General features: G+C 37.4%; 1 protein-coding gene across 2 annotated transcripts in view; it reads right to left on the bottom strand.

Annotated features, from left to right (window-relative positions):
* Positions 1–4,459: 4,459 nt before the first annotated feature.
* Positions 4,460–16,254, bottom strand: part of LOC306867624 (semaphorin-3D-like) — a 59,959-nt gene continuing 48,164 nt past the window's right edge. For both annotated transcript variants that reach the window (XM_079413392.1, XM_079413393.1), the window contains exons 4-18: positions 15,402–15,464; positions 14,982–15,101; positions 14,704–14,797; positions 13,970–14,098; positions 12,889–13,031; positions 12,350–12,464; positions 12,194–12,263; positions 11,588–11,732; positions 10,223–10,445; positions 9,479–9,567; positions 8,529–8,570; positions 8,129–8,286; positions 7,083–7,147; positions 6,685–6,818; positions 4,460–6,594 (exon numbers count right to left, since the gene is read on the bottom strand). In XM_079413392.1, coding sequence (XP_079269518.1) covers positions 6,181–6,594; positions 6,685–6,818; positions 7,083–7,147; positions 8,129–8,286; positions 8,529–8,570; positions 9,479–9,567; positions 10,223–10,445; positions 11,588–11,732; positions 12,194–12,263; positions 12,350–12,464; positions 12,889–13,031; positions 13,970–14,098; positions 14,704–14,797; positions 14,982–15,101; positions 15,402–15,464 — 2,004 coding nt within the window. In that variant the 3' untranslated portion in view covers positions 4,460–6,180. The remainder of the gene's footprint in view (positions 6,595–6,684; positions 6,819–7,082; positions 7,148–8,128; positions 8,287–8,528; positions 8,571–9,478; positions 9,568–10,222; positions 10,446–11,587; positions 11,733–12,193; positions 12,264–12,349; positions 12,465–12,888; positions 13,032–13,969; positions 14,099–14,703; positions 14,798–14,981; positions 15,102–15,401; positions 15,465–16,254) is intronic.

Raw genomic sequence — 16,254 nt, forward strand, 5'->3', positions numbered from 1 at the left:
TAAAAAGCTTTTGTAACATTATACACTATACCGTTCAAAAGTGTGGAGTCTGTATTATTATTATTTTATTTATTTTGGAAAAGAAATGATAGAAATTAATAGTTTTATTTAGCAAGGATGGTTTAAATGGATCAAAAGTGATGATAAAGACATTTATAATGTTACAAAAGATTTCTTCTGAACTTTCTGTTCATCAAAGAAACCTGGAAAAAAATCTACTCGGCTGTCTTCAACATCATCATAATAATAAATGTTTTTTTGGGTTTTTAGCAGTAAATCAGAATATTAGAATGATTTCTGAAAGATCGTGTGACTGGAGTAATTTACATTTTAAAATATATTCAAATAGAAAACAGTTGTTTTAAATTGTGCTGTTTTGCTGAAGGCCTACTTTGGATCAAATAAACCCAGGCTTTCTGAGCAGAAGAGACTTCTTTAAAAAACATTTAAAATCTTAATGTTCAAAAACTTTTGACTGGGCAACTGCTTAGAAATCAGATACACTGCTGGAAATAGCCAATAATAATGATTTGTTTATATACTACAAACACTTTTTTTTTTGTCCCATGAGGCAGAATAGTTTCTCTACTGTAATGAATGCTATGTCAATTAGCACTGCATTGTTCATATACTTCATTTATTACCTGGAGATGACTTGAAAAACACAAATAAACCATATATCGTCGCAATCGCAAATCCAAACTCGTCGTTTTTTTCTTATTTCATATATTAGGAATTTGATGGTGCCACTGTCTGCGCGAGAGCGTCCTCCGGCTTCGAGTATGAATGAAACACACTCTGCATGTAATGAGCGTTTAGCGCTCCGTGATGCTCATCTCAACTTATTCTGGGTCCGAATAAAACATCAGGTCTATCCTGTCTCTTTGAATTTAAATCTATATTTATTCACACCGGCTCTTGAAAACCTTTATGCCAACACACTTGCCCGAAAAAGTGCGTCCCCCGCGTAATCTACGCCCCAGAGTATGCATGTAATATATACATACACTCTATAGGCTGATTATGATGTCTTTAACTTCCTCTTGGATATGGTTAAAATCACCCTGCTGTTAATTTGAAAGCTGTGAGGTAAAGTTTAATCTCTGAAGTCCAGTGAAATAAAGACTGAATCATGCTGAAGTGTTTTAATATCATAAAGATCATGTTCCTTCTTTTCAGTAAGTTTACTGTCCATTGTAAATTTATTATGACAGTTATCATGAGGATGTATGTGTTAACAGCACAAATGTTTTACACCTGTTTTATCAGATTTTTTTTTTATGACAGATCTGCTCATATGGTGTCAAATAGCTGAGACTTTAACAGATTACTTTTTTTTTTTTTTTAATGTGACCATAAACTGTGATTTTGATGTAAAGGAGGTGACGTGGTTGTTAGTGAAACCACCAGATCCTCCAGTTCTGATATTACACTCCTTTTCAAAACCACCAGCAACATTTTACTTTAATAATAGATTCAAACAGAAATATTCAGTGCAGCCTAAACATAATCTGTTCATAAATAATGTCAGTATTGATGAGTTAGGAGATTATTACTGTACAAACATAACCAAAAATTGTACAGTTCAGCAACGACACCAGAATATGCATCACTGCTGAGTGATACTTCAGTTATGGCTTCATAAGTATGTCTACTACATATACACTTAGAAATGTCTGTAAAATGGGTGGTGATGGCGCAGTGGATAAGACACATGCCTTTGGTGTGAGAGACCCGGGTTCGAATCCACTGTGAGACACCAATGTGTCCCTGACAAGACACTTAACCCCTAGTTGCTCCAGAGGCGTGCGACCTCTGACATATATAGCAATTGTAAGTCGCTTTGGATAAAAGCGTCAGCTCAATGAATAAATGTAAATGTAAAATAGGACCCAATGTAAGGAATTTTCTGTCATTTTCTGTTAATTTTTCACAGGTGTTTTACCCATATTTTGAGTTATGCATTGTAAATTGTTGTGTTTTAGAGTTAAAGTAAATGTCTAAAACTTAACGGATACTAAAGAAGTATGAAAAGTTTTTCTTACAGTATATGTTTAGATATATAGTTAAAACAGATGTCAGTTATCTTAGTATTTATGGAAGCTTTTGTAGCAGTCTTTACTGTAACAGATTGTGTGAATTTTCTTTACAGCTCCAACTCAACTAACTGAGGTTACAGAGCACCAGAATCACTCTGTAGTGAAATACATTCAGCAGAATCAGACACCAGAAGACATTAACTATCATATCTGTTCTGCTGACGATCACAAGAACTTCCTACCACTGATCTACAGCAAGCACAAGTTCAACCTCAGGAATCACAGGTAAACGACACGAAACTTGTGGTGCATTGTTTTGAACCATCTCTGTCTGTACAAAGACAACTGCAATATGCTAATAATGTTTTGTGTGTGTGTTTAGCCGAATGCTAATACTGTTTTATTAGTGTGTTTACTGAATGCTCGTATCTATTAGTGTGTTAGCTGAACACTAATACTGTTTTCCTCATTGCTTTTTCAGTATGCTGAGGTGGACTTTTCAAAGCTGTGTAAAACATTCGGGCCCAATCAAGTCAAAAGCACCTATGCTGCTCTAATAATTTATAATCATTTGTTACATTTATATAGCACTTTTCTGGGTACTCAGAGCGCTTTATATAGAAGGGGGGAATCTCCTCATCCACCACCAGTGTGCAGCATCCACCTGGAAGATGCGACTGCAACCATATTGCGCCAGAATGCCCACCACACACCAGCTTATTGGTGGAGACGAGAAAGAGTGATGAAGCCAATCAGTGTACGGGGATGATTAGGAGGCCATGATGGTCAGTGGGGAAATTTGGCCAGGATGCCAGGGTTACACATCTACTCTTTTTCAAAAGGACTTCCTGGGAGTTTTTAATGACCACAGAGAGTCAGGACCTCAGTTTAATATCTCATCCGAAGGACGGTGCTTTTTACAGTATAGTGTCCCCGTCACTACACTGTGGCGTCAGGACCCACACAGACCACAGGGTGAGCACCCCCTGCTGGCCTCACTAACACCTCTTCTAGCAGCAACCTAGTTTTCCCAGGAGGTCTCCCATCCAGGTACTGACCAGGCTCAACCCTGCTTAGCTTCAGTGAGCAACCAGCTGGGTGATATGGCTGCTGGCAAGCTGCCAAAATCATGAACACAAGTTTGATACACATCATGCAGCTTTGTTTCTCATGGTATGTTATACCTTTGTTCAGGTATTGTTTAATATCATCTTGAATGAGAAAATCTGTCTGCACATTTAACTATCCAGATTCCAGAAGTAAACTATCTAGAGCTGTCAACCGATTAATCGCAATTAATCGCATCCAAAAAAAAGTTTTTGTTTACATAATATGTGTGTATATCTGTTATATTTATTATGTATATATAAATACAAACACATGCATGTATATATTTAAGAAAAATATGTTATGTTTATATATTAAATATATTTATATATAATATAATAATATAATGTATATGTAAATATTTTCAAAATATATACTGTATGTGTGTGTATTTATATACATAATAAATATACACAGTACACATACATATATTATGCAAACAAAAACGTTAATCTTGGTTTCGATTAATCGCGATTAATCGTTTGACAGCACTACCTACATACCTTACGCATTGTAGATTTAGCATGCTTAATGGATCTCAATGTAATATTAACATTTACTGCTGCATGCTGTATTGTGCATTTTATTAATAAAGGTTTATTTGATTTATGCTGTTTCTTTATGGCCATTTTATATAGTGTCAAGACCTCAAAGCTATAGAACCTGTGCTTGCGGCTACATGTAACGTGGGGTTTTGGGTTCTGTTTCATATTGTTGTTTTCATGTTTTTTTTTGTAATTTGATTCATGCTGTTAGTGTCATGCTTCCCTTGCTCTCTTGTATTCCTGCTATTGGTTCCTCTGTTCATTCATTCATTTTTGTGCTGTATTGAATGTATTTAACCCTTCTTTCGGTGAGTGTTAAGGTCAAGTCAAGTCAAGTCTTCATTTGTTTGTATTTAGGATATCACTTTTGTTTAATAAAATCTGCACTTGGATTCTTCAACTTGCTGTTCAGTGGACTGATCATTACACTATACCTCAGAAAATGTGCCCATAATGTGACCATACAGTAAAAACCTACAGTAAAAATTTAGAAAAAATGGGTGTTACTGTTTTGTAGGTACATGTAGCTAAAAAGATTTACCTGTGGTTTGTACCAATTTTAAGAATATTTCGGTTATAACACACACTCTCTTAAAGAATGTTTTTGCAGTGACTGTTAGCATGATCGATCCAAAATAGCTATAATACTTGTTTTGGGTATATATGTTTGTAATGCTCATTTGAGCTTGTAAATGGAAATGGAAAATGAGCCTACAGACAATAAACCACACACTCTTAATAACTATATTTAGGTACCGGGCAGGATATGTAAGCAAACCAATGTTTTTAATTTTGACCTTTGGTGTGTATCTGCATTTTATATTTTATCATATATTGCATGATGTGCATTTTGATCACAAATGAAAATAAAAGCTGTTCACTTACACTGTACAAAATATACACAAACATTTAAATATTTGGGGTCAGTAAGATTTTTAATGTGTTTGAATGAAGTCTCTAATGCTCACCAAGGCTGCATTTGTCTTCTCAAAAATACAGTAAAAACAGTAATATTATCAAATATTATTACTATTCAAAATAACTGTTTTCTATTTCAATTATATTTTAAAATAAAATGTATTCCTGTGATGCAAAGCTGAATTCTCAGTGTCATTACTCCAGTTTTGAGTGTCACATGACACTGAAATTAATATCAGAAATCACTATAATATGCTGATTTGCTGCTCAAGAAATATTTCTGATTATCAGTGTTGAAAATGGCTGTGCTGCTTAATAGATTTCTGGATTTTTTTCAGGATTGTTTTATGATTAGAACAGTGTTTATTTGAAATGGAAATCTTTTGTAACATTAGAGCATCTTTTAGTTTTGGTGAACTTAATGAGTACTGAATAAAAGTATTAATTTCTTTCAAAAAACTTTTGAACCGTAGTATATGCAAGTCTAAAATCAGGTATTATGATTTTAAATATATAGCAATCACTACCACATTAAAAGTATAGGCTATAGTATAGGCCTATATGTTTGTGCTCCAGAAAAGCTAAAGAGAGACGAGTAACCCAACATCTGAGCTCCAATATATAATCAACATACATTAAAACAATGTACATTTAGTGTTTTTAATCTAACTAAACACTTTAACCAACCATGAACCTAGATTCCACAATGAGCCAATGGTGAGTTATGGTGAAGAACAAAAGCGCGATGATTCTGGAAGTCATTTTCACGGGCGGCGGAGGATATTTAAAATCTCTTTGATCTTTGGAGGCCATCTTGATCTTTTCTACTTACCATCCCCAGATGCTTTCACACACGAACACATCTTACACATACTGTACACACAAGGGTGCAGAATAGAGTGATTTGCAAAGGAGTCATAAAACACAATATTTACTCAAGGATGTTCTCAGGAAAGAGCAGAAGAGATTGTTCTTGAAGGGGAAGGAAACATACGAAGGGAACATCCTCAGCAAACTTCCTCTGAACATGGAGGCACCTGCTGTTGTCGGAACAAATGTTAATTTGTACATTTGACTGTATCAAGAGTACAAATATAATATGATATACAGCCCTAGGGACTATTTAATCTACATGCCTAGTGAAAGCAAGAGAAGTCAGTTCATATTTGCACTGCTTTCACTCAAAACAGTGCATTAGTTTGTCCATTTTCAATATTAGCTTTCCAAGCATACCTAGCGTTTAGCATAGGTGCTTGTCTTTAAAGAAGGCTGACAAACAATAGAATAAATGTATGTGAAATGTGGATGCCAGACTGTACAAATTCATAACAGTCACGCAGCTACAGTCTGTTTGGTTATACTGTGTTAAAGCTACATGCTAACACTAGCACAGGCTACAAAATAAAGCTTAAGTGTGGACTTAATAGAAGAATAATACAGTTCTTATGGTCTGTAGCCTTTGTTGTTGTGCTAACAGTAGCATTTGCTGGTTGCATCTAGTCGGAATGTAGGCTTTAAGCTATAAACAAGATGCTAATTGTCCAGATGAAGACACACAGTCCTTCTCTTCATCAAAAATCTGCTGTTTCACCTCCATCTAGAGGCTCGTTTGGTGGATTTTGTCGCCTAACCCTCGCTTTACGGTTTTCAGGCACCTGCTTCCACTTTAGAGTGCGAAGTTTCTGCTGTCGCCGTTTTTCACGGTACCAAAGATGTTCACAGTACTCATCGGCCGTTAACCCACTAACTCCCATTAGATGGAGTTCCTTGTAGCTCCGCGACAAGGCTGCGTAATTTCCAGGATGGGTGTTCTGTGCTTTCGACATGTGGTTCTGGGGGATGACGTGGAGTTCGTAGCGTGCTAGCGTGCGGGAGAACGAGTGTTCGTAGGCTATGCAGAGATACAGGCCAGCGTTAGCGGATGCTAAGTGCTGGAGGAGGAGCCCGCGTTGCATGTGGATGAGGTTTTCTTCACCTGGAACCAACTGAGAGATAAAAAGCGAATGATTTAAGTGTATATCCACTTATTTTATGGTTTTTCACAATTACATCTCTTAAACAGGGCGTGGACAGACCTCTTTGCTGGTTTGGCTGTGGTTTGGCTGAATTATCCACTTGATCGTGGCTTGTGGTGAACGCGGGACACATTCCAGGAAGGTTGAGTTCGTCTCCACGGCGTAAACCGTCTTCAGTTCAGCATTCTCTGAACCTGTAGAGACGATTGTTTATTTTGTATTTATTTGGAATGTGTTCATTTACTTCTTTAACAGCAAGACCAAAAACTTGTATTAAGAGTGCAAACAAGATCAGTTTTTATTTCATAACTGGGACACATATCTTAGCATGTGTAAGTATCCATTTTGTACACTAGTACACTAGAGGGAGTAGTGTGCATTGTTTTTCCAGGACTGGCCAATTTCTTATACAACCTGAAGGTGGAAAGTAGTCAGATGGACAGAAAGTGATTTATTACCGTCTCTCATGTCCTGACACTGGCTCCAGGGGTCTCCATACCTCACATCCTGTCTCCGAGCACGCCTGCGGACCACAAGTGGACGTCACTGACCCTCAGATATATTATTTGACACATTAGCTGGTGGTTTTCAGTATTATAATTCAAGCTGTTTTCAACTAAAACTCCAAATAAAATTAATACAAATTCACTGTAACCAAGCCTACAATGTCTCCTCTGATTGCTAATAAAACTAGTTAAAAATGTATATATTTAAGACTGAAAACCCTTCTACACTAAAAAAAGGTGTAGAAACCATTTCCACTCAGAAATTGCTAGTACATTTCAGAAATAATTACAAAGAAACAACAAGTAACACACTGAAATTAACCATGCCATTTTGAAGTAGAATGGCTGAAATAATATTTTCTTGTAAAACATACTCCAATAATCTGCATTTACAAATTTGCATATTAAATATTTACAAAATATTAGTAAACACTTTATTTTAAGATGTCCTCGTTACACGTTACATGTACTTATTATATTCTCCTAAAAACAATAAATTATGCATAATTACACGCAAGTAACCCTAAACCAAACCCTAATCCTAACCGTAAACCCATAGTAAGTACATGTAGTTAGATAATATTACTCACTACCTAAATGTATAATTCAACCATAACAAGGACACCTTAAAATAAAGTGTAACCAAGATGTGTGTAATAAACTGTACCATTGTTGTTATTTACGGTGTCCTTGTTACAGTATAATTACACATTTAAGTACTAAGTAATATTAAGTAAATGCATGAACTTGCTATATGATTAGGATTTGGTTTAGAGTTATTTACATGCAATTATGCATAATTTATTGTTATTACTATAGTATAATATAGTAAGTAACATAACCAGGACAACTTAAATTGTTGCCAGTTGTTATCGTTGATTTAATATTTATTTCTTCAGAAACATTCATTTAAATAATTACTAAAATGCTAAAATGATTAGGCCTATATGATTTTCTGACCATTGAGAATATATTAAATGTAATACAAAGGGAAGTACCTTTTGTTGCTAGGGAAGTAGTTGGTGCAGGAGGACCCGTCCCAAGCGCAGTATGGGTCACGAGCTAGACAGCAGTCTACACATGCTTTGCCATATAGCTCACACCTCTGCACAGGCAGCTGGACGACCCCTTCGTCACTGCTTACAAATAGCACTTGCTAGAGGAAAAAAAATCTAATAAATGAGGATGTATGTCTAAATGTGATATAAAACAGACTAACCTTTAATAAATAACTTAAAAATGGTAATTAGAACAATAAACCTTTATCAGATCTAACATTTACAGTGACACGCTGACTATGGCTGTCTATGGGGCAATGCATGGTGGGTTTAATAGCAAAAACATGAAGCTCATATCGTTGTTAAAGCAAGTGGCCACCCACAAAACAAGTCCACTTACCCTCTTAGTGGAGAGCTCCATGCGTAGTATTGGGGTTTGTGTCTACAAAACAGAACAAGAGAGAGAAAAAAAAAAATATGTCATCACATAAAATGAATCGTCTCCTGAACAAAGAGGAGGAAGACACGCATTGTTGGCGCTGAATAGGAGCAGCTCATCATAACAGGCCCTTGTGAAAGTTTTAAAGCTTTCTGCTCTGTTGGTTCATTTCTCCTTCGTATATAGCAGCAAATGAGCCTTGACTCTTAAAACGACTAACTTTCTCCAATTGGCAGGCAATGTCTGCTATCATTTGTCTCCACAAAGGTTTGATTGATACTGCTCTGTAATACACATAATTAAATTTTTGATGTGGATAAAATCACTTGAAATATTCATGATGTACTAACTAATTTTTGACTGGAGATTTGAGGGATGCAGTGGTGTTCAGTGAATAACAACTTAAAAGTACAATTTTGGTCCGTTCCTTGCACAAAATTATAGTCTGACTTCGAAAGACCTGAAATTTGAGCTGTACAGACTACTTTTATGGTCTTATATTTCTTTAAAATATGAAAACTCTAAGCTAAATGCTATTGTCAATCTATTATTCTACTACAGAACATTCTCCAGGCATCTCATATTAACCCTGTTGACTTCTGTTTGCTTACATTCCCTTCATCCCCAGAACAAAACAGAGGCATTCCTCACTGTCTAAAGTTTTGGATAAATCTTCTTTTTGTTCACTAAACACAATATTCTTGGTGTAACGCTGCCTCTCCTGTCCCTGGGTTTGTTCAAGTGAGTAGACAGCCATGGGAAATCTGGTTTTCTTCTTTAGAAGTTATTTGTGTTTGGGAAGTGCTTGACATGAAAACAACAACCAATACGAGCCCAGGGTCAGAGGTCATGAGTCCAAGAGATGGCATGATAAACAAGAAGTGAGAGAATAAACTGAGATTTTATATTACCTTGAAGACATTAAGCTCTTCTAGAATGATTTCTTCAGTTTCCCAGTTCTCTTTAGGCACAGAGACCACCTTTAATACTCTGCCATCATCTGGATAGATAGATAGATAGATGGATAGATAGATAGATAGATAGATAGATAGATAGATAGATAGATAGATAGATAGATAGATAGATAGATAGATCGATCAAACTTCAACCTGAACCATCAACTGTACCATCTTTAAATATATCCCATAATGCACCCTTACTTCATTACCATGGTGAGTGCGCTCTGGCTTTTGGCGTGTGGATTTATGCAGCACCCTGAGGGCTGACAGCTGTTACACTGTTCTAGTTCTATACACAGTGAGATTGTGAGTCGGATCTCTGTACACACAGGTTAAGCATATTTGTCCTGAACAGAATATCTATTTGCCCTAAATGATTCACTTAAATGTGGCAGAGTTCACACACGCATACACCCACCAGTCCAGGAGGACAAATGTTAGACAGGAAAAGAAACATTGGCTCCTCGGAATGTCAGGATAATCCCTGTTAACAGGACCACAGACCAGCGTGGGAACAGAGGTCATCTTTGATAGAATTTACTGGATCTAGCAGAGAGTTCCATATTTACAGTGCAATTTTAGGTCTAATGCTTTCATAATAGAGAACACCAACAGCTAGTTGTCACACTTTTTACTAGTATAAAAGATCCCATTCATTGAATACCTTAATCTTTTGTTGACCGCTTTCAAACATACCTGTGCCAAGATGTAAGACGTCATACTGGCCATCCTCGGCATCAACCCTATCAACCACAAGCTTCTTCAGCCTGTAGGGGGCGTTGATCCGAGTGAAGACGGGATGCCTATGGATGGCTATCACTGGTTCCCACATCAGCTGATGGGTCCTCATGAAGCTCACCACATCATCTGGGAAATCTCGGGTGGACTTGTGCAAAGGGTCATAGGTTTCACTCGGACACTGAAGGGATATAGGAACTTTAGTTAAGCTTATATTCTGGAACCCTGTGGGGACTGAATTTGGAGTAACAGTCCCAGACTAAGGTAGTCAAAAACATTTATGCAGATGTGGATTTTGGCCACTGTTCGAGATCATGTTGGGGCAAGCATCTTAATTCTTGTTTATTCATAATGAGACAAGCAGTTTTGAAGGAATCTTCTGTTGTCATGAACAATTTGGTTTAGTGAAACCCCTCAAAACATGGCATGTTATACATGTTAACATGATCTATTCTGATAAACTTGCTTACTCACCTTGCCTGTGCAAAAGCAAGTTTTTACCAGCTTTTACCTTGTAAAACCAATAAACATGCTGACCTTCAAACGATATGCGCAAAGAAAAAAGCATGGTGTCTAAATGAAATAAACTCAAGTAGATCCATTTTACTACGTGTGAAACAAGTCTAAAATATGTTCATGATAGTAACTGCACTTTCTAGTCCAGGGGTGTCCAAACCTGTTCCTGGAGGGCAAACATCCTGCAGAGTTTAGCTTCAACCTTCACACACTTGCCTGGACGTTTCTGGTAATCCTGAAGACCTTTATGAGCTGATTTAGGTCTGTTTAATTAGGGTCAGTGCTAAACTTTGCAGGACAGTGGACCTCCAGGAACAGGTCTGGACACCCCTGTTCTAGTCACCAAACCCCATCATTTGAAAGGGTTTAGCTGTCAACTCACAGTTGAGGTCAACTCTGTGGTTATGACTTCGGGAACTAATGGAGCAGACCTCACAGCCCTGATAATTGACTTCCTTTTGGTGACCTCAATACTAAAAGTCCATACTCCAGCCACTTTACTAACCGCACTGACAAGTGACCCCCAGAGTGCCTGCCGACATTTTTACAACCCCCTTGAGGCAGTGCAGCTTGTGCATGGAGTGGCCGGCCGGCCACATGGTTTCCAAGCTGCCCCAACATATCTGTAATCCAGTATCAATCGTAAATCTCAAATCTTGCTTGCACTTGTGCTCACAACACCAAGATTATAGTTTGAAGTATTTCAAGTACTTCCAACACAAATGCATGTGTTGGAATGCATCCCTCAACATGACAACTCATCTTCTCTACTATACCAAACATAATTCCTTCCTGTTGAGAACTTACCGTCCCCGGCCGTGGATAAGGGATCTTCCCCTTGTACTCCATCCAGCGATAATCAGGGCTCTCCTTATGTGCAAAAGGCCCATTGAAGGCGGCTCGGATAGAAGCCATGGAATAGACGCAAACGGCTGAACCTCTGAAGACAGAGCTTTTGAAAAGGAAACATGTATTAGCCTGATGCCAGGTTAGAATAACAGAGTTCCTCAAGCTTGGTGACCTTTCACCCTCCCATTTGGCCTCAAGCTATCCATTCCTTGGGTGGGAGCACCGAGACGGATTGTTCTAAATGGATAGGGAGCGGGGAGGAGAGCATCCTGTGACCAGTTTGTTGATTTTAGGGGCGTTTTGATACTGATGTCAGTTCACAAGATAAACTGAGATAATCAGATTTAGGTTGTTGGAACGAATAAAAGAGGTCTGAGAACCTGAAGAGTTAGTTAAATGGGAATGAGTGTGACGGATTGGTTGATTTGGATGGAGCAATGATAATTCAGGAATTGAGGTAAACAAAAATAACATTGACTGGAATGTGGCTCTAAAAAGTTAAGATTATGGGGTGGCGACCCAAAGAATGACTCATGAATCAGACTTTTCATGTAATGAACCTACCTGGAGGTGGAGAAGACACCATAGATGACTGGATTTTGTGGATCTTTGGTCTCCAAGAGAAATATGTCCTCTAAAAACAAAAAATGAGCAGAATGGCTGAATAAAAAATCTAACTAGGTCGAGTTTTAACGTGTAATTAAGAGTGTGTGAACATACCCAGCTCATCAAAGTGTGTGTCCATGCCTCCAGATCCTGGTACTGAGCACACCAGCCTGGCCTTCAGGAAGGTGCTCCAGCGATTAATCAAGCTTCGCTTTCCTCCTATGTCATTCTAATGAAAACCAAGCACATGTAAGACTACACTATTCCAGCCTTAAGAGATATCATGACATCAAAGTATCTCACTAACAAATATATAGTAGTACATTAAATTGTTATGCATTACTAATAAATACAGCACAAAATAAATATATGAAACATTACAAGAATGCTCTGACATGAAAAGCCTGAACAGAAAACATTGTTTGCTAGATTTGTTGCTAGATTAGTGTTTAATTACTCTCAAACAAACCCCTCATTCATCCATTATTAGATGCACGACTACTTCTACTACTGTGCAACAGATGATACTGAAGCTTACACATTCATTCATTAGTGTCTACAATAGACTCATTGATTCTTCATACCACACAAAGGTCTTTTGGATCCATTTCATGTTTTTATTGGCTCATTACGGCACTGGACTTGGTGCTCACCTTGCAGACACGAGCCACTCGACTGTAGATACGCTTGTCGAGCTGGTTGGACTCTACGGCGGTCTCTTTGAAGAAGAAGTAGACTTTGTCATCATCCAAGCTGTGTGTGTCAGGGATGGAATATGATCCCACAAACTCTGGCTCTGTGAAAAAAATTGGCATCAGAGTGAGGTTGAAGGAAATCACAAAAGTTAATTAGTCAGCACCAGTCACCCCAAAACAGTGGTTTCCAAACGTTTCAGACCATGAACCACCTTCTTATCCACTGCCAAAATTTTCTTAACCAGTATTTTGCGTTGTACTTTAGCAAAATATCTCTACACATTTTTAAAACATGACACATTTTTGACTTCATGACTTTTTCCTGTCTGCTGCAAGGAGTTCGAATACAGAGTGATCCGTCACATGACAAACACACCAGGTGACATTAATTAAAACATTAATTAATTACAAACAGCTACCTTTTGGGATCCAAGAGGAGAGTTTTTTTTTAAGCCAGTCACCTGCTGTGTTTGTGATTTAAATAATTTGTAAAATTCCTTTTGTAGCAGAAATATCTAAGCTAGCATTGATTTGGGTAGCTGTATGCTAACTGTAGGCTTGCAAGCTAACTGAAGAAGTATAGAACTCCAAATGTTTCATTTCAACATTTACAGCTTCGTTCATGTTACATATGACTTTAAAACTTTAATTAATTGTCATATTTACATTGATCTTAGTGATTTACTACTAGGCCATGTGTGTCCATGAAGAAAAGATGGCAGCATCCAGTTTACAGATATTTGGGATGCATGTTGAGGAACTACCAATAAGATGAAAGGAATTCTAAATCAATATCTATCTCCAGGTATGTTAGACCTTCTTGCTTCCTAGTTAAATTGGGCCAAACAGTGTTTATAACTGTGATATCAACAATAGTTTGGTGTTTTAACCTATGAGCAATGTGAACGTTTGTTTATCAATTAAACTTTCTGCCAATACAAATATTTTCTTGCACCCATACTAGTCCAGTTTGGCAAGTAAGGCCATGCTATGCTTGCACACACAATAAAAACAATGACATTTTTATTTCACTTCTTACCGTTTAGCCACTGGTCCTGGTAAGCTTCAGTGCGGATGTAGTGTTGATTGCTGCTATGCACAGATGTGCGAAAAATGGCAGCGTTTGTTCCCATGAAGTCTACGGATGTCCCAGAATACAGGTCCCCATCTAAAGTGAGCATTAATAGCTGTTTAATGAAAATCACATCCTGAAAGACTTAAAATGACAAATGATTTTTCATGAGACATAGCTCATTTTTAATGATTCTACCCTCTGACTCTAGATCCTTTGTCAAAATACTCTATTTTACAGCAGCTTGTGTGAAAAGGACATTTTGATTATTGCAAAGGCATCATTAAATGGTCAAAAAGGTCTCCGGTTGCAGTAATAGCCTTTAATTAGGTAGCATATGGTTTATGCATTATAGTCTTCTGGGCTATACATGCCTTAAAAAAAAGGCTAAATATAATATAAATTTTGCAGCTGGGTTTCATTTCCTGACCACACTGTAACAGCAAGTAGGTCATTTCTAAAAACTCCTTAAGTCGAATTACTGCATAGTAAGTGTCCAATGAAGACAAATATGGGTGACAAACCTGTTTGCTGGGGGAACTTCCAAATTTCCCCACACAAACTAACATCTGGCCAGGATTTATACGGATCCAATTATCAGTGACTTATATGGGAGTACGTCTAACAATCTGTGTGCATGTTTCCTCAGAATTTTTATCTACAAAGGTTGTTTTTGAAGACGATGTGTTCAGGAGACTCACCTGTCAGTCGGGCGGTAAAGGGTTCCTGTGGACTGAAAGGACATTTTCCTCTCCCGGATTCTCCAACTTGGCTGAGGAGCCGGAAAGTGGGTTTCTGGCATACCAAAACAAGACTTTCACTCTCTTTGCACCATTACCCTCATTATTAGTTCAGCTCTACGGTCAATAGGGTCCAATTCTCCCCGTAACTCCTCATTTGCACAAGATAACAGGCTTAAATGACCCTTAAAAGTATTTACTGCCTTGGTTGTTGGCCGAAAAATAGAAAGTCTGCTCACCTCAAGATTGTGTCCCAGGTCAATGTAGGTGCATTGTGGGTGAAATGCACCGGTTCCACATACATAGACATGAGTTTTATTGAAGGGCTGTAGGAGTCTCACATAATTGGCACAGTCCATCTGAGAGATACATGTGGTATTTGATTAAAAGCATAATTTTAAAGAGTTATGGTGAGGATAGGTGGATATGAAGCATTTTAAATCACACAGTAATGCACCTGCTGATTTTTGTCTGCTATTGCTGGGGTTGGGCTGATGTTAAAAGACTTACCCTCCCTTAAGACTTTCCAACTTGAAATATTCCCTCCATAGTGCCATAAATATGATTTTTTTTTTTAGCTTTTATTCTTATCTCAGTCTGTGAAAGCACTTCATTAAAAAGACATCTATGGGTTCTCGAAAGCTTTAGTTTTTACTTACCGATAGATTCTTTCCAGCATATTTGCAGCGTTCAATGTGTTCCTGTCCAGCTGGCCAGTGAATCTAAAAATAAAAGAGATAGTTTTCCCAAGGAACGGAAAATAATGCATAGCAAAATAGCCCATTATCGTTGTAAGGGTTGTTTCAAACATTCAAATCATTATATATATATATATAGTAATATTAGATTTAATAATAATTTAATATTTGAAAATAGTTATTGCTTTAAAAAAATTTAATTATTAAAAAAAGTACACCCCTTTTTAACTTATTACTTTTTAAAACTTGTCAATTTTCTTGTAAAAACCTGAGCTGAGTTGATTAGCACAACAATCTGCATGCCTCTCAAATTGTAATCATTTCCATGTGGAAATAACGTCCAGGTATTGACCTAATCATTAGCTGGCAATCAGCACACTGTACATAATTATATAATTGGGAGACTGAGAACCTGGCGTGCTGTAATTCTTATGAAGATCACGTATGTATGGCTGTGCCATGACCTTACGTTTGACCTCATCATTTCTTGCAGATGTCTTTTGGTATTTCACTATTATAAAAGACAGAGTCAATTAATATTGAACCAAATGTAATGTTTATTTAGCGGTAATGGTGTGTAGTGTAGAATTAAGGCTAGAAGAATGCAAATGCAGACATGAATGCCTGGCAAACACATTGCAAGCTCACATTGCAAATTGATTTTGCATACTAACCTCCATATTCAAGGGGGCGATAGAGGCACCTTCAAATATCTGTGTTATTATTAAACTGTGTGCTATTATTCCAGAAGCTAGCTACAAACAGTCAAGTTGAGCTTTAGCTAGCTCTATTTAAGAATCCGAACTGCCAATAA

This window comes from Barbus barbus, assembly GCF_936440315.1.
Source record: "Barbus barbus genome assembly, chromosome: 49".
NCBI lineage: Eukaryota > Metazoa > Chordata > Actinopteri > Cypriniformes > Cyprinidae > Barbus > Barbus barbus.